Here is a 26,415-nt window from a genome sequence, read left to right on the forward strand (position 1 = left end):
TTTGCTTAGGCTACAGTTTGTCCCTCCATCAATGATGTAATGCGGAGCCGGCTGGCGAGGCACTGACGCGCTGTCGAATATTCGCACATCATCTCTATCCAGCTCTACTCCCTGAACTGGAGCGCATAATTTTCTCCCCTTCTTCCCAACAGTTATCCAAGGATACCTAGCCACGAACACTTTTGACCTTCAAACTAGTCCACTAAACAGCAGCCTATTGCCTCATTCAGTAACCGCATTCACCCGAATATCCTACTGCTCTCCTGACCGCCTGTGCACCGTTCCGGGGGAGCGCACATATTGCAGGCAGTGGAAAACAGATGCAGCATATGTTCTCATGCGCCTGAAGGTAGAAGCTGGCGATGCGGTTTCCCTCGGCTTGATTTGGAGCCTTTTGCTGCGGGGTGTTTGACATTGCACCCATACATTTGAGGGTGATCCGCTAGTGACTACGACGATGGCGGAGAAGGCAGTCAATACAGCGTCCAGCGCCTTGACAGGTAAGCTAGGTAAAACGTTAACGGTCTATTGTTTACAATATCCAATGTTTCTCTCCACTGTAGCCTATTTTCTCAAGGGTTCTATAACATTGGCATAGGGCTACGCGCATAAATCACTGTATCCCCAAACTGCATTTCATTGTAGTCTTCAGTCATTCCTAATGTTGCCTATATAGCCTATGCTAAATATCGTTGACTGTATTGAAGGTCAGTTGCCTAAACAATTAATTATTGTTACATCAAAAGGACAACATGCACCTTTGTTGATTGCCAAATTGATTGTCTCTGTGCCAGAGGCGTCATGCCAATAGGGGGCACAGGGGCAGGTAACCCCCTGTTTAAAAATTGTATTCTAATTTTAGATGTTTTATTTTTGGGTTGTTTCTCTGTAATGCTACTAGCCACCTAGTAATTTTATGAAGTTGGTGTTATTTAGCCCAGGTTCCCAGTCTCACAACTAGCTACTAATAAGCCATTTCAGGCTATCAATGAAGTTAGAGTAGCTAGTTTGTCTATCTACACTACATTACCAAAAGTAATGCTCGTTGAATATCTCATTCCAAAATCATGGGCTTTAATATGGAGTTGGTCCCCCCTTTGCTGCTATAACAGCCTCCACTCTTCTGGGAAGGCTTTCCACTACATGTTGGACCATTGCTGCGGGGACTTGCTTTCATTCAGCCACAAGAGCATTAGTGAGGTCGGGCACTGATGTTGGCTGATTAGGCCTGGCTCGCAGTCGGCGTTCCAATTCATCACAAAGGTGTTTGATAGGGTTGAGGTCAGGGCTCTGTGCAGGCCAGTCAAGTTCTTCCACACCGTTCTCGAACAAACCATTTCTGTATGGACTTTACTTTGTGCAAAGTGCATTGTCATGCTGAAACAGGAAAGGGCCTTCCCCAAACTGTTGCCACAAAGTTGGAAGCACATAATCGTCTAGAATGTCATTGTATGCTGTAGCGTTAAGATTTATTTTCACTGGAACTAAGGGGCCTAGCCCAAACCATAATTCCTCTTCCAACAAACTTTACAGTTGGCACTATGCATTCGGGCAGGTAGTGTTCTCCCGGCATCCACCAAACCAAGATTAGTCCGTCGGACTGCTAGTTGGTGAAGCATGATTCATCACTCCGGAGAATGTTTCCTCTGCTCCAGAGTCCAATGGTGGCGAGCTTTACATCCCTCCAACCGACTCTTGGCATTGCACATGGGGATCTTAGGTTGTGTGCGGCTGCTCGGCCATGGAAACCCATTGCATGAAGCCCCAGACGGACAGTTCTTGTGCTGATGTTGCTTCCAGAGGCAGTTTGGAACTCGTTAGGGAGTGTTTACGCGCTTCAGTACTCGGCGGTCCCAATCTTTGAGCTTGTGTAGCCTATCACTTTGCGGCTGAGCCGTTGTTGTTTCCACTTAACTAGCAGGGATGAAATTTGACGAACTGACTTGTTGGAAAGATGGCATCCTATGACAGTGACACGTTGAAAGTCACAGTTCATCGCTAAGGCCAATCTACCAATGTTTGTCTATGGAGATTGCTTGGCTGTGTGCTCTATTTTATACACCGGTCAGCAGTGGGTGTGGCTGAAATAGCCGAATAGCCGTAGACTTTAGAAAATCAAGCAATTACTAAATTCACCGAATAAGACTCACATTCCTTTCAATCCTTTACCCAGACTCCCGAGTGGCTCAGTGGTCGTAGGCATTGCAGTGCTAGAGTTGTCACTACAGACCCAGGTGCGATCCCAGGCTGTATCACAACCGTCCGTGATTGGGATTCCCATAGGGCGACGCACAAATGTACCAGCGTCATCCGGATTTGGCTGGGGGGGCTTTACAAGTAGGCCGCCATTGTAAATCAAGGTTGAATAAAATCAAATAAAACGATTTTTAGCAGAGATGCAGATGAGCATATTTAGTTTGAAAAAATAACCACCAGTTATAACCACCAAATCAAATCAAATCAAATTTTATTTGTCACATACACATGGTTAGCAGATGTTAATGCGAGTGTAGCGAAATGCTTGTGCTTCTTGTTCCGACAATGCAGTAATAACGAACAAGTAATCTAACTAACAATTCCAAAAAAAAACTACTGTCTTAATACACAGTGTAAGGGGATAAAGAATATGTACATAAGGATATATGAATGAGTGACACAGACAACTCAAAAGGTATGATTAGATATGCAGAAACATAAACATATATTTTTTTTACATAGAATTAAACATGGCTCTAGATTGCAGGAAAAGGCTGTTTCCGCTGTTTGAAACCAACCCATGGACAGGGTGCATGACACCACAAATTAAATTCTTGGGTCAATTTTAACCGTTGCCTAGATTTTGGTGTCCAAGGTAATTGTTTTCAGTTACTGGTACAAATGTCATCATCAAGGTATGATTTGTGCTCAAATAACCCAGTCAGATGTAACCTGATCTGTGTTAGCTAAGGAACGCTCAACTACGTTCTCCGAGGAGTTAAGCATTCCTTAGCTAGATCTGAGTATGTCCAATCAAAATTGCCCAGTAGCTTAGAATTTAGGGCTGATCAAAGGCATATAGCTACATCTGGTTTTGAGGCCTTATTTAGTTTTCATAGGGTTGACATGTATTTAAAAATCAAATCAAATCAGCGACTTGAAACATATGGTTTCTCACCAGAGCACATACCATTTATCAATACTTAAAGACATGTGACCTGGCCAGTGAAAAGGTATTCTTGTTAGTTGCCTACCTATAAGGCCTGTCCTGGCAGACCCCGATGTAAGTTTATAGCCTATACTCTAAAAGCATGATATGGACAGTCTCAATCGAAAGTGCTTTTTAATTTATAGGTTTACTTACACTGGGTCTGCGAAAACACCCCTCAGTATCTAGGCTAATTCCTAGTTTCCCAAAAGTCAGTTCTTTCATTATAGGCCGTGTACAACCCAATGTTGTGATTTGATAGGTTTCTCCTTGACTGGGAGCTGTATTAGATTTTGGTGAGTGATGCATAAGTAACAGGGACAGATTATGGCTGTTGTTTTTAATCTAGTACAGAATAAATCAATGGCCTGGCTGCTATTTGTCCTTGACTGACATACAATAGCTATTCAGACTTTTCGCTTGACTCATATGTTCCCTTCTCCAGCCGAAGGATTGACTCCACCGTCAGTTGCGGAGAAGAGACCCCAAAGCAACAGCCATGGCTCCCCAGCCCGTGTTGTACTTCATCCAGGGAGCCCAGCTGTGAAAAACAGTAAACTGCTCCAACTGATGGCTCACACTCTTAACATTTAAACATATTTATTGGGTGCTTATTGGGTACTTGTCTGAATTGAAAAGGTGCATTACAGAATTACTTTAATCATTATTTTATTTGGCCTTACTGCTATTAGCCCATACAATCACATTGAATAACAGATTCACTACATGGAACAACAGATAGTCCCACCCAAAAATCGAAAGGACGTTTGTTCTGAAGTGTCTGTCTTATATCTGAGAGATATCAGGAAACAGTCAAATAAAAGTAAAACATGTATTGAAGTATTTTTGGCGTAAAACAGTCTCCATTTTTAACTGGTACCAGGGGACCTTCAGACGAGTCCTGTGGGTGTCCTAGAGCAAAACACCCTACATGTTGTATTAGTGTGTAGCCTACTGGCAGATTAACTGTACCGACTTCAGACGAGTCCCATGATGCTTGTGGGGGTCGTAGAGCATGACCACTCTAGTTTGTAGGTCAAACCGTTCGGACCCTACAGAGATGACACATCCAGTGCATCCAATACTGTGGTTTAGTGCTATGTATAGCACTGCTTTCCTCTGCTGATAAACTGTGGGGACTGTTATCTCTCCCATATCAGACGAGGTGCTGAGCCCAGCATTGGTCATAGAGAAGAAGCCCCAGCTTAATGGGCTCCCCTCCCCTTTACGTCTGCCAGGCAACAACACTAACAATCATGCAGGTAAACAGTGTAAGTCACACTCTCACCCCCACTGTGGCTGTTAGCTCCCCTACAGAATCTTTCCCTTTTTCTAGATATGAAAGCTGCTTAAGATCTTCAAGGGTCCTCTCTATAAGCACATCTCTCCCTCACTATCTATTTGAACGTCTCTCCTTGCTCTGTTTCTGTGTAGCTTGTCTGTTTCTCTTTTTTAATCCCATTTCATATCACTTTATATCTCATTCCCTCAGATGTGGAAGGGTATCTGAGGACAGATGACAGGATGCGTTTAGCCAAAGAGAGACGTGAGGAAAGAGATAAAGGTTTAGGTAAGTGATGTTCCTGTCAGTATTTAGACTGATGGAAATCATATTTTATTGAAGCCAATATTTGTATTATAGCAGATTAGCAGGAATGTTGTATAATTTATTATTGCGGGTTAGCAGAAATGTTCTATAATTTATTATAGCAGATTAGCAGAAATGTTGTATAATTTATTACAGCAGATTAGCAGAAATGTTGTTTAATTTATTATAGCAGATTAGCAGAAGTGTTGTATAATTTATTACAGCAGATTAGCAGAAATGTTGTATAATTTATTACAGCAGATTAGGAGAAATGTTGTATAATTTATTACAGCAGATTAGCAGAAATGTTCTATAATTTATTACAGCAGATTATCAGAAATGTTATATAATTTATTATAGCATGTTAGCAGAAATGTTGTATAATTTATTATAGCAGATTAGCAGAAGTGTTCTATAATTTTGCCCCATAAAACTTCCAGTTCAGGAACAAAGATTGTTGTTGGTTCTTAAAGTGGTGTTGGAGAGGGTGGTAATCTGGGTGTGTTGGTTGGTGTTTCCAGCGGTACGAGAGCAGGCGATCATGGAGAAGGAGCGGCGGGCTCAGCTGCAGTATGAGCGTACCGTGGAGGAGCGCTGGAGGAAGCTGGAGGAACAGAGACAGAAGGAGGAGCTCCGCAGAGCTGCTGTGGAGGAGAAGAGGAGACAGAGGCTGGAGGAGGAAAAGGTCAGACTCACCACTTAGCCACTACATCTTCCAGTGCATGATGTAGTTCCCTCTGTGCTCACACTCAGCTCTTTCAGCTTCAGTTCAGTTTCAGTTCCATTTTTGTGTGTTTATTATTCAGTTTGTATGCTCTGTTTTTGTTTCTGTGTGTGGCATGTGCAGCAATAGCCCCAACAGCCAGATGTTGAAATCCTTCTGTGGCGACGTTGTTTTGGGTTTTGGAGAGAGAGATAAGCAGGAACATAATGTATGCTCTTTAATTCACTCAAATCCTGTAGTTCATTAATCACAGTACTTAATGTCGTCTCCCAATCAAATATTGGATAGACCTCTGCTCTGTTAGGTAATGGGGATTTTCACCCACCCCCTCTTGTCTATCCCACCCTGCATACCAGTCAACACTGGCTTCTGGGAAGCTGATGCCATTGGTATTGATCTCTATGTAAATCTCAGTGACCTCATCAGCCTAATCAATGAATGTCTCTGCCATTCCATTTGTTTAATCTGATCCTAATCCTGCTTTGTCATTGCTCTCAATTTGTCAATGCTTCCCAAAATATCTGCTCAGCCACGATGACATTAGCAGCTTTGTCTTTTTAAATCATGTCACACACTGCCACTTTCCAAAGACGGGTCCATTTATTTTAGGGATTTGTAGCCTACATTGATTCCACCGTTTAGCCTTCAAACCTAGCATAAACATGTATGTTATAGAGAATTAAGTAAGTTTAAGTGGAATGAAATAACATGAATTATAATTTGTGTCTGCTCTCTTGATATCTTTATAAAAGTGGTAATATTCATAAGATCATGCATTTTTGAGACAGCATTTACCTGGGCATCAATCTCACCCGGATCGATTGTGTGCGTGTGTGGTGTGTGTTCCTATTGGATGGATTATATCCTCTGGATGATGTCATTTTAGACCAATAGAAAAACAGTAGGAGCTTGTTGTCGGATTTGCTTTTCTGTGTTACTAAGATTCTTCACTTTCTTTTCACCCTTTATTGAATCTTTGCAGTGTCATTCTCATTCAAATATTTGCTATTGTGCTGGCTTCATCTGTGTGTGTAGTTCATATTGCCGGTGCATGTCCATGTATTTTTCTGTGTTAGATAGGAAGAAATTAAAAGCAATAGCAGGGATATATAGGAGGAAAAGATGGAATAATTGTAAATGGAGAAATGTTGGCAATGGTTGATCCCCCACCAGATGGCTTTGTCTCCTGCTCTGTGTACCATGGCAACACTGTGGGTGGGGAAGGGTTAACTAGCTTGGATGAAAGATGATTTACTGGGGAAAATCTGAGTAGAACATGAGGCCAGAAGAGAGTGGGGGGGTATAGGATAAAGGAAGAAGGGAGCTAGTCTCCAAACTGTGTCAATACTGTTGCATGCTGGGAGATTGACAGTGTGAGTGTCTTTGTGTCAACATGTGTATGTGATTGGAGGGGTGGAGTCCCCAGGCAGCTGTGCTCTCTTTCTATCTGCCTTATGTGGTAAAGTGAGATTGTGCTGTGCTGTGAGACTATACTGTGCTGTGTAAGAGGAGAGGTGGTGGTTATGGAGCGACCAGCCTGGTCCTCGTGGGAGGTCCAGGGGAGCAGCTCAGTGATAGAGTCCCTTGTCTTCCCGGTCCTGGAACGGAACAACCAGGAGCGACTGGACGCTCTGATGAAACGCTCCCTGGAACGCAGCCTGCAGCTGGAGCAGAGGCCCAAACGCTGGACATGGGGCGGAGCTGGAGGAGCACAGGGTGAGTCCACAACAGGGAGATGGGGAGGAGTACAATGAGGTGTGAATGATGAATCAGTGACTGGAAGGAGAAATGGTGAGAGGGAGGGAGGAACCGCATTAAATGTTCTAGGCTAATTCGATTTGGCATGTCCCTTTGTGGCTTCTAAAGTTATAGGATACACATTTGGAGTTCTCCTCTCTACCAGATACAAGCACACAATCAGTCCATCAGATAAACTAGCACACAATCAGTCCATCAGATAAACTAGCACACAAGCAGTCCATCAGATAAACTGGCACACAATCAGTCCATCAGATGAACTAGACCACAAGCAGTCCATCAGATAAACTCGCACACAAGCCGTCCATCAGATAAACTCGCACACAAGCAGTCCATCAGATAAACTCGCACACAAGCCGTCCATCAGATAAACTCGCACACAAGCAGTCCATCAGATAAACTAGCACACAAGCAGTCCATCGGATAAACTCGCACACAATCAGTCCATCAGATAAACTAGCACACAAGCAGTCCATCGGATAAACTGGCACACAATCAGTCCATCAGATAAACTAGACCACAAGCAGTCCATCAGATAAACTCGCACACAAGCCGTCCATCAGATAAACTCGCACACAAGCCGTCCATCAGATAAACTAGCACACAAGCCGTCCATCAGATAAATTCGCACACAAGCAGTCCATCAGATAAACTCGCACACAAGCCGTCCATCAGATAAACTCGCACACAAGCAGTCCATCAGATAAACTAGCACACAAGCAGTCCATCAGATAAACTGGCACACAATCAGTCCATCAGATAAACTAGACCACAAGCAGTCCATCAGATAAACTCGCACACAAGCAGTCCATCAGATAAACTCGCACACAAGCAGTCCATCAGATAAACTCGCACACAAGCAGTCCATCAGATAAACTAGCACACAAGCAGTCCATCGGATAAACTCGCACACAAGCAGTCCATCGGATAAACTCGCACACAAGCAGTCCATCGGATAAACTCGCACACAAGCAGTCCATCGGATAAACTCGCACACAAGCAGTCCATCGGATAAGCTAGCACACAAGCAGTCCATCGGATAAGCTAGCACACAAGCAGTCCATCGGATAAGCTAGCACACAAGCAATCCATCGGATAAACTAGCACACAAGCAGTCCATCGGATAAACTCGCACACAAGCAGTCCATCGGATAAGCTAGCACACAAGCAGTCCATCGGATAAGCTAGCACACAAGCAGTCCATCGCATAAGCTAGCACACAAGCAGTCCATCGGATAACCTAGCACACAAGCAGTCCATCGGATAAACTAGCACACAAGCAGTCCATCGGATAAACAAGCACACAAGCCGTCCATCGGATAAACTAGCACACAAGCAGTCCATCGGATAAACAGGCACACGATAGGTGTTGTTCTGGAAGCTGCTGGTAGCTTATGACTCTCCTCCACCCTTCTAGACTCAAGGTCAGACTGTGATGTCTCTGTGCCTGCCTGTCCCAGACCTGTCGTAAACCGTGGAAATAGTAATCAGTTCAGTCAACCCTGAGGGGAGCAAAGCAGACAGTTTTAGAATTGACAGCACACTTGCTGCTGGTTTAGGGCATTATTGAGGGCTTCTATCCTGAGTCAGGTATTGATGATTTCATTTCGATGGGGCACTGGGAGTTTGGTGTTCTTTATGGATTAAGATGGAGGACTGAGATACAGAAACATAATGTTCTAAATGTAGATGCTGATATTTATTACACTGTTTTCTGAATGTGTTTGTACATGTGATTTGGATTGGGTAATAGAGGGATACATGTATATGGAGGATAAAGGTGTGTATGTGAGAGAGAGAGTCTTTCTCCCTGGCCTGCTCATTGCCTCCAGCCTTGCTGCATGGGTTTACCTCCCCAGACAGTTGTCTACCGGAGCACCCTGCTGGGTGCACAGGTATATCAGAGGGTCATCAGGTAAAGCCATGAGTGGCAGCTCTGGCCATAACGCTGTGCTCTCTCTGCTCTGCTCCGCCCGCTGCCTATAGGTGACTGTGAGAATGCCCCTCTCCCCGCCTCCACCTTTCCCCATGAACTCGCCGCCCCCTTTCCTGCTGCCAGCGAATCCGGTAATGTTATGAACCCCTCCCGTTCGGTCCACCAATCCCCTGTCCCCCATCCTGCTCTCCACCCCACAGTGACGACTGCTCTCATTGGCTGTTTGGTTTTAGGGAAATGTCATGCCGACTCAAAGGTTTTATGTATATTTCCCAGAATGCATGTGCAACAGCTAAATCAGAAAGTGTATCTGGAAGCATGAGGGTGTGTGGGAGGAGTTGTGTGCCTGGAACAATTACTAATGTACGAGTGCACATTGATGTTGTATAATTGCTGCTATTATCAATATTTTTTTTACGTGTGTATGTGTGAGGGTATGTGTAGGTGTTTGTGCTCAGCTTTGCTATTTTGATATCTTAGTTGTCTTTTGGCACTTACAAGTCAATCCGGGTCGAGCAAAAGAGACAGCAAGGGATAACAATAGAGATGTAGGGTTTAAGGATACACAGAGAAGAAAGTGAACAAGAGATCCATTAGGAAAGGACAGGCATTAGGGCCACGGCACATGCACACCAGTTCACTTCCTCCTTTTCATTGTTTGAAACCTCCTTGTCGCTCCTCATTGAAAGCATATGTCACTCAGTCACAACACTTTCGTTGAGGTTTGACATTCGCAAGGTTTCTTTCTGCATCTTACCAATCTGTAATATCACCCATTGAAATACTCAGTGTTATATATTTTGTATTTCAGAGAGCCCATCCTATCCCCATGAGTATTTGGAAAACATAACCCAATAATAATGAAGTGACGAGCAGTATTTGCCATTCAACATGCACAGGAACAGGTAGTCCACCAGTTTTACATACAAGTACTACTAATACTCCTTCTACTACTATCACCACTAGTATTACTACTACTACTATAATCACAAGTACTACTACGACTACTACTATCACCACTAGTACTACTACTATCACCACTACTATCACCACTACTACTACTATCACCACTACTACTATGACTTCTACTACTACTTCTACAACTATCACCACTAGTATTACTACTACTACTATCACCACTAGTACTACTACTATCACCACTACTACTACTATCACCACTACTACTATGACTGCTACTACAACTATCACCACTAGTATTACTACTACTACTACTACTATCCCCACTAGTACTACTATTATCATCACTAGTACTACTACTACTTCTATCACCACTACTACTACCACTACTACAACTACTACTACTACTATCACCACTACTACTACTACTACTACTAATCCTTCTACTACTATCACTACTAGTACTACTTCTTCTACTACTATCACTACAACTACTAGTACTACTACTACTACTATCACCACTAGTACTACTACTACTTCTATCACCACTACTGCTATCACTACTACTATCACCACTACTACTACTTCACCTTCTACTACTATCAGCACCACTACTACTACTGCTACTACTACTACTATCACCACTACTACTTCTACTAGTAGTACTACTACTACTTCTCCTTCTACTACTTTCACCAATACTACGACTACTACTATCACTACAACTACTAGTACTACTACTACTATCACCACTAGTACTACTACTACTTCTATCACCACTACTACTACTACTATCCTTCTACTATCACCACTAGTACTACTCCTTCTACTACCATCACCACTAATACTACTAGTACTACTACTATTACTACTACTATCAGCACTACTACTACTACTCCTTCTACTACTATCACCCTACTACTACTAGTACTACTACTACTTCTCCTTTTACTACTACCAGCACCACTACTACTACTACTACTCCTTCTACTACTATCACCCTACTACTACTAGTACTACTACTACTTCTCCTTCTACTACTACCAGCACCACTACTACTACTACTACTACTACTACTACTACTACTACTACTCCTTCTACTACTATCACCACTACTACTACTTCTCCTTCTACTACTATCAGCACCACTACTACTACTACTACTACTACTACTACTCCTTCGACTACTACTAGTACTACCTCTACTTCTCTTTCTACTACTATCACCACTACTACTACTACTACTACTACTACTACTATCACTACAACTACTAGTACTACTACTACTTCTATCACCACTACTACTATCACTACTACTACTACTACTTCTCCTTCTGCTAATATCACCACTAGTACTACTACTACTTCTATCACCACTACTACTATCACTACTACTACTACTACTACTACTATCACTACTACTACTACTACTACTACTACTACTACTACTATCACCACTACTACTACTAGTAGCACTACTACTACTAATCCTTCTACTATCACCACTAGTACTATTACTTCTACTACTATCACTACTACTACTACTACTATTACTACTATCAGCACCACTACTACTTCTCCTTCTACTACTATCACCACTACTACTACTACTATCACCACTACTACTACTACTATCACTACAACTACTACTACTATCACCACTACTACTACTACTATCACTACAACTACTAGTACTACTACTACTACTACTTCTATCACCACTACTACTACTACTACTACACTACTATCACCACTACTACTACTACTACTACTACTACTACTACTACTTCTCCTTCTACTACTATCAGCACCACTACTACTACTACTACTACTACTACTATCACCACTACTACTACCATCACCACTAGTACTACTATCACCAAAACTACTATGACTGCTACTACTACTTCTACAACTATCACCACTAGTATTACTACTACTACTATCCCCACTAGTACTACTATTATCACCACTAATACTACTACTACTTCTATCACCACTACTACTATCACTACTCCTTCTACTACTATCACCACTACTACTACTACTACTTCTCCTTCTACTACTATCAGCACCACTACTACTACTACTACTACTACTACTCCTTCTACTACTATCACTACTACTACTACTACTACTACTACTACTACTACTACTACTACTACTACTACTATCACCACTAGTACTACTACTATCACCACTACTACTATGACTGCTACTACAACTATCACCACTAGTATTACTACTACTACTATCCCCACTAGTACTACTATTATCACTACTACTACTACTACTACTACTACTACTACTACTACTACTACTAGTAGTAGTAGTAGTACTACTAATCCTTCTACTACTATCACCACTACAACTACTAGTACTACTACTACTATCACCACTAGTACTACTACTACTTCTATCACCACTACTACTATCACTACTACTACTACTACTATCACCACTACTACTACTATCACCACTACTACTACTAGTACTACTACTACTACTAATCCTTCTACTATCACCACTAGTACTACTCCTTCTACTACTATCACCACTACTACTACTACCACTACTTCTCCTTCTACTACTATCAGCACCACTACTACTACTACTACTACTCCTTCTACTACTATCACCACTACTACTACTACTACTACTACTAGTACTACTACTACTTCTCCTTCTACTACCATCACCACTATTACTACTACTACTACTACTACTATCACTACTAGTACTACTACTACTACTACTACTACTATCACCACTAGTACTACTATCACCACTACTACTAGTACTACTACTACTACTAATACTTCTACTATCACCACTAGTACTACTCCCTCTACTACTATCACCACTACTACTAATACTACCACTAGTACTACTACTTCTCCTTCTACTGCTATCAGCTCCACTACTACTACTACTCCTTCTACTACTATCACCAGTACTACTACTACTTCTCCTTCTACTACTATCACCAGTACTACTATTACTTCTCCTTCTACTACTATCAGCACCACTACTACTACTCCTTCTACTACTATCACCACTACTAGTACTACTACTACTTCTCCTTCTACTACTATCACCACTACTACTACTAATATCACTGCAATTACTAGTACTACTACTACTATCACTACTACTACTACTACTACTACTATTACTACTACTACTAGTACTACTACTACTTCTCCCTCTACAACTATCACTACTACTACTACTACTACTACTGCTACTACTACTATCACCACTAGTACTACTACTATCACCACTACCACTATGACTGCTACTACAACTATCACCACTAATACTACTACTACTCCTTCTACTACTATCACCACTACTACTACTACTACTATTACCACTAGTACTACTACTATCACCACTATTACTACTATTACCTCTACTACTACTGCTTCTTTCACCACTATTACTGCTACAATTACTGCTACTATCACCACTAGTACTACTCCTTCTACTACTATCACCACTAATACTACTCCTTCTACTACTATCACCACTAGTACTACCACTATCACCACTATTACTGCTACTGTGGCTGCTATCACCACTACTACTACTAGTACTATTATCACTACTACTACTACTATCAATGCTACTACAACTAACCTAAACACTATGACTTTGGCAACTGCTACTCTCACCCTCACTGCTATTAGCTACTTCTGTCCGTGTCATCACAAGTGACAATGAGACATTTTTGAGGCAGACCCATACATCTTTTCCATTGTCCGGGTGTACAGTACTCACTAGTCTAGAACAAGCATTCTTAGCCCCATTCCACTTCTCCTTCTGCTTCGAGCACCTTCATTTCTCCGTCTCATGTCCCTCATGGCATTTTGTTTTGTTCGTCATCCTCATCTCCGTCCCCTCCTGCCAACTCTTCCATTGACCCCTGACCCCTCCATCAGCCCAGCGCTGTCACATGAACTCTGTGGAGAGCCTGATGGTCCACCGCCTTCTTACCCACACTCACTCCTCTATGACCCAGTGCCACAGTGCAGCAGACCTCCATCTGCCCTGCCACCGATGCACAGGTAGCAGCTAGACAAAACATTTGGACCGACAAGTTTTTGCACATAGGCAGTAAATGTTTCCAGGCAGGTAACACACCAGTGACATCATGCAGCGTTAGTGATGTAGAAACTAGGGACTCTCATGGCAGCATTTCTACTTCTCCCGATAGACATGACATTTGATCTACTTTATTTATGTCTAGGTCTGGCTTTTTTGAATGTATGTGTCTGAGGGTGTAGATGTGTTTAAATGTGTGTATTCAGTATGTGTGTAACAGCTGTCTACTGTGTTTCTGTGTATGTTTTGGAGTGACAAGGAGAAAAAATACCTACACACTAAGATGCTTCACAAAAGTGTTGCTTAACATTGCATGCCTTACATAATGTACAGTGATGTAGTGGTAAACAAAATAGGTGGATAAACACAGTACTTTCAATTCATTTTTCTGTAACGCTCGTGTGAAATAAAAAAGGTGAGTAAACGGTGTTGACCCTCCACTACACCACTGTAAATATGGCAGTAGTAATGTGTGTGGGTGTTTTTATTTTATTTTATAAATGCCAATTTATATAGTATTCGTGATGTATTTGGGGGGATTGTGCAAACATCACTCTAACTTGCGACATATGACCATGCGAAAAGACAATAATTTGTATGATTCATTACAAAAATTGATAGTATAGTTAGTTTCCTCCATACCTATACTGTGGATATTGATCGGAAAATATGGAATTACCATCATTGTATCTCCTCTGACCACAATACATCTTAACTTGATAATTATTTTATCCTTTGACCTCTGAGTGTCTGATGTCTGTCGTTGTGCAGCTCCCTGCAGCCCCCACAGGTCATCCTATCGGGGCTCGCCAAGCCGGGCTAATCGACGGAGGCTCCAGGGCTCTCCAGAGGAGTCAGCAGGGGGGTCTATCTCCACCCCTCAAACCCCCAAGGTCAGACTTGTTTTACCTACCCACTTGGTTGTGGAATAGACAGAAACCAGTGAAGAGTTGGCAGGGCCATGTTGGCAGGGCCATGTTGGCAGGATTACACACACATGCACACACACTGACATTCTCTCTGGTGTGTTTTCAGAAGGAGAGGTTGCGCAGAGAGAGAAGGACTGACTCCCCGGCGACAGGCTCCCCTGTGAGAAGAGCAGAATCCCCAGCCATGTTCACCAGACGCTCAGCCTCCCCCGCCACCCCCAAGTAAGACTCGCTGTCCTGCTGCTGAATCCATGTGGTCGGTCCTAGTTACTGTGACAGAGGGTGATGATGTCTTTCTTGTTGCTAGGTTGTTGCCTAAGAGCTGTACCCAGTCTCCCTGCACTGTGCGCCAGTACCACTCTTCTCCCATCAGGCACAGACCCACCACCCCGGTTACTGACGGCAACAAGAAGGAGGACGGACAAGTTGAAGAAGCCAAAGGGCACAACAACATCAGTGACAGAAATGTCTCCAAGTCAGAGACCCCTGTGAAAAAGATGTCTGATATTCAGAGCCCTGAGAAGTCTTCTCAAGCCGACACCGCTGAAAAAAAACTGTCTAACACTGAGACCCCAGAAAAGAGATTCCCAAAAACTGATGCCCCCAGTAAGAACTTAAAAGGTGAGATTTCTGAAAAGAAGGACAACCCTGATAAGAAGAGTCCTATGGCTGAGACTGCTGATAGGAAAGCCTCCAAAATAGACACTCCAGACAAGAAGATGCCAAAGTCCGCCTGCAGCGACCTGAATACAGATAACAGCACAGGTGAAACTCTTTACCAATCGTTTTGTGTATATCAATATTTAAGTACATCTATCAGTGCATTGTCAAAAGGGCACGAGTTTCAATGCACACACATTTGGGCCTTTATCTTTGTGACAGAGCCATCGTCAGTGACGCCAACAGGAAAAGGAATTGCTGGAACGACAAGCGCAGAGGAAGCATCTAGACTGCTAGCGGAGCGTAGGCGTCTGGCCAGGGTGCAGAAGGAGCTGGAGGAGAAACAACGTCGTGAGCAGGAGGAGGATGAGCGGTAAGGAGACTGTGTGTCTCAGTGGTTAGTGTCACCATGCGTCTCTTTGTTTGTCAGTACATGCCGGACAGATGGTCTGTCTGCGTGTCTGTGGATGTGACTGATGGCATATACTGCAAGTCATCATGTCTGTCTCTGTGTCACTCAGTCTGAAGGCGGAGCAGCTGAGGAGGAGACAGGCAGAGGAGCGAGCACGGCAGGAGGAGGAGGCTCGACGGGCTGAGGAGGAGAGGAGCAGACAGGAGGACCTCCGTAGGACGTGGGAGGAAGAGGAGAAACTGCAGCGGGAGGGCCAGGATAAGGAGCTACAGGTCAAGATGGACAGAGAGGTGGGGGGGGTTGTGACTGTCTGTATGGTGATATGCAGAAAGTCTACTCTGGTGCATGTTTAACATGAGTTGTTTGCACAGCACACAGTACTGTTTCACTTCCAAGCATAAATCCTCTATCTTCATCGATACAGAAGGAGGAGGCCGAGTTACAGGCACAGAAGGATGCGGAGCGTCAGCGTCAGGAGAGAGAGATACTCAAGCTACAACAAGAAGAGGAGAGACATCTGCGGAAGAAGGTTTTTATGACTCAGTACTCAATGTTTATTACTGAATAAATCAGCCTCTCTGAAACCCAGTCTGCACCGCTCAATACACATCATCAAAGTCTGGACCAGTCCTTAATCAAATGCAAATGTTGATGCAATCCCCACAGAGAATTGAGGAGATAATGAAGAGAACCAGGAAGAGTGATGAGAACCAGGCTGAGATGAAGGTACTGTAGATGTGCCTGCCGTTCTCATAGCTCTGCACCGCTTCAAGGAAGGGACCTGCTGACTGTTGTATTATCCATGTGATGTTGTGTGATCTTGTAAGGTATTGCATACTAACATAGTATGTGCTTTGCAGCTTGTACCCCCCCCAAGAGCTTTTGTTTTTATATCTATGTTGTGATCATTATCAGGATTAAATTGTATCATTGTTGATACATTGGTTTATGCGTCCTGATTACTACAGGTCTTAATCACACAGTATTGTACATCATTTTGTTCTTATTTGCTGTGGAATAATAAATGTTGCCTCCATCTTTGTTCCATATTGAAGCAGAATGAGGAAGGGCAGGTGGATACTCTGCCTCAGCCTGTCTCACCACCAGGTAGGTGATCCATTCCACTCACCCACTGATACTCTGCCTGCCCGAGCAGGAAAGACCCCCTATGAATGTATAAATGCTTACTAAAGCATGTTGTATAGGAGTCCCACCCAGTGGCAGCAGAAAGTAGTCTGGGCATGGTGGGTGAGAGACCCCAGTACTTTTCCATCAACATAGGAGACTCCTGCATGGCTGTAATTTAGCAGTGTTTTTCCAATACCTGTCCTCGGGAGAGGATTGGATTCGCTCTGCATCCTAGATTATGTTCAAGGTCTTTGGCTATTTATAACTCCTCTGTTCCTGCCAAAATGCAGCCCTCAGCATGGAACTTCATCCGTACTATTTTTCACTAGAAAGGTTGAACATCAAATCAAACATCTCCAATCGAAAATCAAATCAAGAGTCGGCTTTCTATTCCGCAACAAAGCCTCCTTCACTCACGCTGCCAAACTTACCCTAGTAAAACTGACTATCCTACCGATCCTCGACTTCGGCGATGTCATCTACAAAATTGCTTCCAACACTCTACTCAGCAAACTGGATGCAGTTTATCACAGTGCCATCCGTTTTGTCACTAAAGCACCTTATACCACCCACCACTGCGACTTGCATGCTCTAGTCGGCTGGCCCTCGCTACATATTCGTCGCCAGACCCACTGGCTCCAGGTCATCTACAAGTCCATGCTAGGTAAAGCTCCGCCTTATCTCAGTTCACTGGTCACGATGGCAACACCCATCCGTAGCACGCGCTCCAGCAGGTGTATCTCACTGATCATCCCTAAAGCCAACACCTCATTTGGCCGCCTTTCGTTCCAGTACTCTGCTGCCTGTGACTGGAACGAATTGCAAAAATCGCTGAAGTTGGAGACTTTTATCTCCCTCACCAACTTCAAACATCTGCTATCTGAGCAGCTAACCGATCGCTGCAGCTGTACATAGTCTATCGGTAAATATCCCACCCATTTTTACCTACCTCATCCCCATACTGTTTTTATTTATTTACTTTTCTGCTCTTTTGCACACCAATATCTCTACCTGTACATGACCATCTGATCATTTATCACTCCAGTGTTAATCTGCAAAATTGTAATTATTCGCCTACCTCCTCATGCCTTTTGCACACAATGTACAGTGCCTTGCGAAAGTATTCGGCCCCCTTGAACTTTGCGACCTTTTGCCACATTTCAGGCTTCAAACATAAAGATATAAAACTATTTTTTTGTGAAGAATCAACAACAAGTGGGACACAATCATGAAGTGGAACGACATTTATTGGATATTTCAAAAGTTTTTTAACAAATCAAAAACTGAAAAATTGGGCGTGCAAAATTATTCAGCCCCCTTAAGTTAATACTTTGTAGCGCCACCTTTTGCTGCGATTACAGCTGTAAGTCGCTTGGGGTATGTCTCTATCAGTTTTGCACATCGAGAGACTGAAATTTTTTCCCATTCCTCCTTGCAAAACAGCTCGAGCTCAGTGAGGTTGGATGGAGAGCATTTGTGAACAGCAGTTTTCAGTTCTTTCCACAGATTCTCGATTGGATTCAGGTCTGGACTTTGACTTGGCCATTCTAACACCTGGATATGTTTATTTTTGAACCATTCCATTGTAGATTTTGCTTTATGTTTTGGATCATTGTCTTGTTGGAAGACAAATCTCCGTCTTGGTAGATTTGCAGTGGTCTGATACTCCTTCCATTTCAATATTATCGCTTGCACAGTGCTCCTTGGGATGTTTAAAGCTTGGGAAATCTTTTTGTATCTAAATCCGGCTTTAAACTTCTTCACAACAGTATCTCGGACCTGCCTGGTGTGTTCCTTGTTCTTCATGATGCTCTCTGCGCTTTTAACGGACCTCTGAGACTATCACAGTGCAGGTGCATTTATACGGAGACTTGATTACACACAGGTGGATTGTATTTATCATCATTAGTCATTTAGGTCAACATTGGATCATTCAGAGATCCTCACTGAACTTCTGGAGAGAGTTTGCTGCACTGAAAGTAAAGGGGCTGAACAATTTTGCACGCCCAATTTTTCAGTTTTTGATTTGTTAAAAAAGTTTGAAATATCCAATAAATGTCGTTCCACTTCATGATTGTGTCCCACTTGTTGTTGATTCTTCACAAAAAAATACAGTTTTATATCTTTATGTTAGAAGCCCGAAATGTGGCAAAAGGTCGCAAAGTTCAAGGGGGCCGAATACTTTCGCAAGGCACTGTATATAGACTCCCCTTTTTTTTCTCTACTGTGTTATTGACTTGTTAATTGTTTACTCCATGTGTAACTCTGTGTTGTCTGTTCACACTGCTATGCTTTATCTTGACCAGGTCGCAGTTGCAAATGAGAACTTGTTCTCAACTAGCCTACCTGGTTAAATAAAGGTGAAATAAAAATTTTAAAAATAAATATGCGCCGAATACAACAGGTGAAATAACCTTACAGTGAAATGCTTACTTATGAGCCCTTAACCAACGATGCAGTTTTAAGAAAATACAACAACAATTTTTTATTTTTTTAAAAGTAGGAGATAAGAAAAACAAATAATTAAAGAGCAGCAGTAAATAACAATAGCTGGCTATATACAGGGGGTACCGGTACAGAGTCAATGTGTCAATGTGCGGGGGCACCAGTGTCGAGGTAATTGAGATAATTATGTACAAGCAGGTAGGTTTGTTAAAGTGGCTATGCATAGATAATAACAGAGAGTAGCAGCAGCATGGGGAGGGGTGCAAATAGTCTGAGTAGCCATTTGATTAGCTGTTCAGGAGTCTTATGGTTTGGGGGTAGAAGCTGTTTAGAAGCCTCTGGGACCTTGACTTGGCACTCCGGTGCCGCTTGCCGTGTGATAGCAGAGAGAACAGTCTATGACTAGGGTGGCTGGAGTCTTTGACAAATTTTAGGGCCTTCCTCTGATACCGCCTGGTATAGAGGTCCTGGTTGGCAGGAAGCTTGGCCCCGGTGATGTACTGGGCCGTACGCACTACCCTCCTGAAGGGAAATAGGTTTTGTCGTGCCCTCTTCACGACTGTCTTGGTGTGCTTAGACCATGTTAGTTTATTGTTGATGTGGACGCCAAGGAACTTGAAGCTCTCAACCTGCTCCACTACAGCCCCGTCGATGAGAATGGGGGCGTGCTCGGTCCTCCTTTTCCTGTAGTCCACAATCAAATCCTTTGTCTTGATGTTGAGGGAGAGGTTGTTGTCCTTGCACCACATGGTCAGGTCTCTGACCTCCTCCCTATAGGCTGTCTCATCGTTGTCGGTGATCAGCCCTACCACTGTTGAGTCATCAGCAAACTTAATGATGATGTTGGAGTTGTGCCTGGCCGTGCAGTCATGAGTGAACAGGGAGTACAGGAGGGAACTGAGCACGCACCCCTGAGGCGCCCCCGTGTTAATGTTCAGCGTGGCGGATGTGTTGTTACCTAATACATACAGTATTTAGAAAATGTAATGAAATTGAAGAGAAAGACCAATCTGCATTTCTTGTTCTATTTGATTAGCTGATGTAGAACAAGCAAATCTGCCTGTCTACTTGATATTGGGAACCCCTCTGGCTCACAAAGGTAGTCATGTATGATATGTTGCCACAGTAGTGCATATAGGTTAAGGAATGGGACAATTTCAAGGGGTAATATTGGCCAGGGATTTAACAAATTCTGACATGATTCTAGGGGAGGCATGGGATTTGTGTATATTTAGCATATTTTTAAGCCGTCCTTGGTCAGGTCTTGTGGTGCTCTTTCTCAGGGAATAGTTCTGTGCAATGTGATAATTTTGTTCTCTACAGGGGAAATGCAAATGAACTCAAAGATGAAGATTGAAACTAATGCTCAGGTGAATGTGCAAGAAAACCCAAAGGTTGAGTCTCAGGTTAATGGACAGGTCACTGTTCATGTCAACAAGCAGGACAGTGCCCTGGTGAAGGGACAAGCCACCTACCAGGTAACCCCACTGAAGTCTGATCTGCAAAAGGGACAGGACGCTAAACAAATAAATAAACAACAGACCGCCCAAGTGAATGGACAGGGTGGAGCCCAGGTTCTCAAGCAAGAGAGTGTCTTTGTAAAGGGACGGGTCGCTTCCAAAGTGAACCAGCAAGAGAATGTACAGGTGAAGAAACCGGAGGAAACCCAGGTGAGCAGCCATGCCACTGCTCAGCTCAAAATCCAGGAGTGTACCCAAGTAAATGTGAAGTTGACTACACAGACAATCGCACAAGAGGTGCAGCCCAAGAAACCGTCCATGGCGTCCCTACCGGTGGGCCGACCCCCACCTCCACTCATCAACCTGGAGCCTCTGGTTGTGAAAAGCAGCGGGGTGTATGACGAGGTGCAGTCCATGGAGGTCAGGTAAGCCATCAGAGCAAGGCCATGTCTATCTACAGGAATACATGATGATGTATGTATAACTGATTCAAACAATAAATGCAACTGATACTGGTTAGTATGAACATTTGCATATGTATTGCCCACCATACCAGCTACCTATGTGTGTTACCCTCAGGGCATATTAGGGATTTTGTATCAATAGAATCCTATTCCGAACTTTTCCACAGCACTTCGTCATACCCTGAGGAATATTGATAATGAAAATGGCTTCACATTTATTATTCACCTCATATCCGCCCTCGATTACTCAAGGGCAGCATGCTCCATAGTAGTATACCATTGAGGGAATAACCATTATGAAATTCACAAATTTGCTCCATCCCTTGTCCTCTCTCAGCCCAGTTTCCAAGGAGGAGCTCGTCTCCATCCCAGAGTACTCCCCAGTCAATGAGGTCCAGCACAACTGCATGAGTAATGCCCGAGCCCTGGAAGATCTGCTGGACCTGACGGGCCATGTGGCCTACCCCAAACTCTCCCCCATGGGAAGCCTAGGAGACTGCAACAAGAACCTGATCGAGGGGCTCTGCAGCCCCGGTGCCGATTCCAAGCTCATCCAATCTCATCCTCCACCCTCACACAAGTTCAACATCCAGTAGTCCGGTACATAAAAATGTATGTGAGGATGAGAATCTGTGAGAATGTTCACAGGTGCATGTTTACACACTTTAAATCACAAATGCAAGTTGTCACATACAGTAGCTCGCCCACACTAGCTTCTCTCAAACACACAGAATCTTATGATGACCTTTTTCTTTTCAGAGCCCTGGACTGGCAAGCCATGATGGAGAGAGCAGGGGGAAAGCATCTATGTTGTCTGGTGTTATTGAGGATGGAAATCTGGCACCTCTTGAGATGAGAGAGAAAGCACTCTGAATGTAGTTTTTGATCCTCCTTGTTGGTCTCCAACCTTGAATGTCCATTAACCTTCAACCTCCTACAATACATCTGTCTTTATAGCCTTGGACCACGGAGCATAAGTGACAATAATATTCATAGATTTACTGTACTTCTCAGATAATACCTTGATGATAGTCATAGCTATCTGTGTCATGTACTGCATAGAGCTGTTGTTAGTGTGTGTGTGTGTGTGTGTGTGTGTGTGTGTGTGTGTGTGTGTGTGTGTGTGTGTGTGTGTGTGTGTGTGTGTGTGTGTGTGTGTGTGTGTGTGTGTGTGTGTGTGTGTGTGTGTGTGTGTGTGTGTGTGTGTGTGTGTGTGTGAGACTGTCTCAATGAAACAAAGTGGCCATGAAGCAAGACCCCACACCCATGTAGAGAATCATATCAGTAAGTTGCCTTTGCTACTGCAGTATTGTTCCTCTAATGACAGAAGTATTGTTCCTTTAATGATTGAATGATTAATATTGGTCTGTATCCACCCACTGTAGTTTAGTATGTACTGATCTTTCAATTAGATTGTTCCACTGAAAAGAAAGTCCACCGTTTTCTGGCTGTGGATGCCTCAGGCTAGCTTGTATCTCCCTGGACATAATTCACTCCCAAGAGACTCAAGCTTGTTGTCATAATGTATGTGTCCAACCTACTGTGCGATTGGGATTGTAGCATGTGTGCCATAATACTTGAACCCAGGTCAAACAGTAGGCCCTACTGCAAGTCAAAAGTCAAAATAAAGAAGCTGTACAGAAACATTCCTCAGTATAATCCAGATTGTCACCAACCCATGCATTGCAGGTTTTGTTCTCTCTTTCCTCCTCGATCAACAAAGTATGGAGCTGTGCCTGATCCTTCAAAAGTCTGAAACCAGTAAGCTGGTATCATTTGAATGTTAAATGGCTTGTAAGATGGAATCCAGTTGGCTGTGTTGTCAAAATGAAGTACTTTTGGTGTGTATATGCACAGATGTGAGTGGACAGTCACTGGTTCCACTATGACTGTATTGTGTTTTGAGAAATAATGCACCAGAAGAAGGCAAGATGTTTTACTTGAAGTCTAAGCAACCAGGGATGTAGAAAATCAGTTTTAAAGAGAAAAAATGTTATTAACAGTTCAAACCTACTGTGTCTGTCGTATCTCTAACTAAAGCAGCATTGCAATGAATAAAAAAATGTGACTATTGTAGACATTGTGCATGGGTCATTAGCATGAGATGATAAATATCAGTACTATTAATAAACCTTAAAACAATAATGTATTGTTGTATCTGAATGCCTACAGTTGGTCACAAAGCCACCTAAAAATATCTGATAAAAATCTGAATATGAAATGTCAAAAACAAGACTAGCCAGTGTGTGCCCAGTGGGTAAATACCAATGTCTTAATGTTTTAATGTCCTGTACAATCATTTGATAATAACTAATGATGTTTGCACTGCAAAAATGTTGTACAAAGTCAGTGTACCAACCCAAATTTCATCCTACAATCAATTGTTCATCAATTGTTAGAAAACAGCCCGATGCCTCTACCAACTGATTGACTTTTTCTTATCCTATTGGCTATAGCACTTTAGGTGTTGTGCTATTCATTCCAATTATGTGGAAAGGTTTAGCCATATATAGTGCATTCGGAAAGTATTCAGACCCCTTGACTTTTTCCGCATTTTGTTACGTTACAGCCTTATTCTAAAATGTATGAAATTGTTTTTTCCCCCTCATCAATCTACACACAATACCCTGTAATGACAAAGCAAAAACAGGTTTTTTGACATTTTTGCAAATGTACACTACCAGTCAAAGGTTTTAGAACACTTACTCATTCAAGGAGTTTTCTTTATTTGTACTATTTTCTATATTGTAGAATAATAGTGAAGACATCAAAACTATGAAATAACACATATGGAATCATGTAGTAACCAAAAAAGTGTGAAACAAATCAAAATGTGAGATTCTTCAAATAACCACCATTTGCCTTGATGACAGCTTTGCACACTCTGCACACACTGGAATTTTCTCAACCAGCTCATGAGGTAATCACCTGGAATGTATTTAAATTAACAGGTGTGCCTTGTTAAAAGTTCATTTGTGGATTTCTTTCCTTCTTAAAACCGCTTAAGGATCCGCCCCTCAATTTTTGCCAAAAATGACATACCCAAATCTAACTGCCTGTAGCTCAGGCATTGAAGCAAGGATATGCATATTCTTGATACCATTTGAAAGGTAACACTTTGACGTTTGTGGAAATGTGAAATGAATGTAGGAGAATATAACACATTGGATCTGGTAAAATAAAATACAAAGAAAAAGATAAATTGTTTCTTTGTATTTTTTTTGTACCATCTTTGAAATGCAAGATAAAGGCCTTAATGTATTATTCCAGCCCAGGCGCAATTTAGATTTTGGCCACTAGATGGAAGCAGTGTAGCTGCAAAATTTTACACTGATCCAATGAACCATTGTATTTCTGTTCAAAATTTTGTTTCAAGACTGAACAAATGTGTCTAATTGGTTTATGAATAACTTTTCAAGTTCGTAACTGTGCACTCTCCTCAAACAATAGCACGGTATTATTTCCCTGTAATAGCTACTGTAAATTGGACAGTGCAGTTAGATTAACAAGAATTTAAGCTTTCTGCCAATATCAGATATGTCTATGTCCTGGGAAATGTTCTTGTTACTTACAACCTCATGCTAATCGCATTAGCCTTTGTTAGCTCAACCATCCTGTGGAGGACCCAACAATCCTGAAGTTTAAAGCGTTTGAGCCAATCAGTTGTGTTGTGACAAGGTAGGGGTAGTATACAGAAGATAGCCCTATTTGGTAAAAGACCAAGTCCATATTATGGAAAGAACAGCTCAAATAAGGAAAGAGAAACGACAGTCCATCATTATTTTAAGACACGAAGGTCAGTGAATACGGAAAATTTCAAGAACTTTGAAAGTTTCTTCAAGTGCAGTCGTAAAAAACATCAAGCGCAATGATGAAACTGTCTCTCATGAGGAACATCACAGGAATGGAAGACCCAGAGTTGCCTCTGCTGCAGAGGATAAGTTCATTAGAGTTACCAGCCTCAGAAATTGCAGCCCAAATAAATGTTTCACAGAGTTCAAGTAACAGACACATCTCAACATCAACTGTTCAGAGGAGACTGTGTTAATCAGGCCTTCATGATTGACTTGCTGCAAAGAAACCACTACTAAAATGACATCAATCAGAAGAAGAGACTTGCTTGGGCCAAGAAACACGAGCAACGGACATTAGACCGGTGGAAATTTGTCCTTTGGTCTGGAGTCCAAATTGGGCATTTTTGGTTCTGTTACTGTAATTTAATTATGCCAATGTGTTTTCATTAATTGTAAACCCTTAATCTATTTTATGAGAATTTGTAAGATTCTTGTTTGCATAAAATAGACGGAGACCAGCCATTTCAATAATAGGTAACAGAATTTATTCTCGAAGCGTGCTGCCACATTACCACGAGCAACAGTTTATATAGAATAACATGACGTCATTTCATTGCTTAACAGAATCCCCTCCTCTCGACCGGGACAAAGTGAGGTTAATATTTCATTCTAACTTACTAACACACTCACAGGTCACACAACATAACTGAATTAACTTTTGACCCACCAACATTATCGATCACCACTTAGCTGACAGTTCTAATTAACAGAAAACCTAGGAATGCACTCACTTCCTTATCTAAAAATCCCAGAGCTCAGTTTCGTCGGTTCAACCATAGGTTAACTAGCTTATCTGTTTACTTAATCCACAACCCATTCGTTTCTTCTTAGTTGGAATGGTGTTCATT

The 26,415-nt window shown here is 42.5% G+C and overlaps 1 protein-coding gene across 6 annotated transcripts; it reads left to right on the plus strand.

Annotated features, from left to right (window-relative positions):
- Positions 1 to 23,789, plus strand: LOC112230653 (MAP7 domain-containing protein 2). Of its 6 annotated transcripts, none has more exons than XM_042310974.1 (18): positions 1 to 500; positions 3,630 to 3,737; positions 4,345 to 4,455; positions 4,677 to 4,754; positions 5,294 to 5,457; positions 7,113 to 7,212; positions 9,241 to 9,321; positions 14,987 to 15,108; positions 15,251 to 15,366; positions 15,452 to 15,909; positions 16,027 to 16,177; positions 16,326 to 16,488; positions 16,641 to 16,745; positions 16,883 to 16,942; positions 17,272 to 17,323; positions 21,113 to 21,674; positions 22,051 to 22,325; positions 22,473 to 23,789. In XM_042310974.1, the coding sequence occupies exons 1-17, from the start codon at positions 458 to 460 to the stop codon at positions 22,307 to 22,309; spliced, it is 2,733 nt and encodes a 910-aa protein (XP_042166908.1). In that variant the 5' UTR covers positions 1 to 457; the 3' UTR covers positions 22,310 to 22,325; positions 22,473 to 23,789. The 6 variants fall into 6 exon arrangements, with proteins under 6 accessions (XP_042166908.1, XP_042166905.1, XP_042166904.1 ...); XM_042310971.1 differs by having other exon boundaries at positions 2 to 500; positions 16,326 to 16,506; positions 22,051 to 22,313; XM_042310970.1 differs by having other exon boundaries at positions 4 to 500; positions 16,326 to 16,506.
- Positions 23,790 to 26,415: the final 2,626 nt, after the last annotated feature.

This window comes from Oncorhynchus tshawytscha, linkage group LG33 (genome assembly GCF_018296145.1).
Source record: "Oncorhynchus tshawytscha isolate Ot180627B linkage group LG33, Otsh_v2.0, whole genome shotgun sequence".
In the NCBI taxonomy this organism is placed as follows: Eukaryota; Metazoa; Chordata; class Actinopteri; order Salmoniformes; family Salmonidae; genus Oncorhynchus; species Oncorhynchus tshawytscha.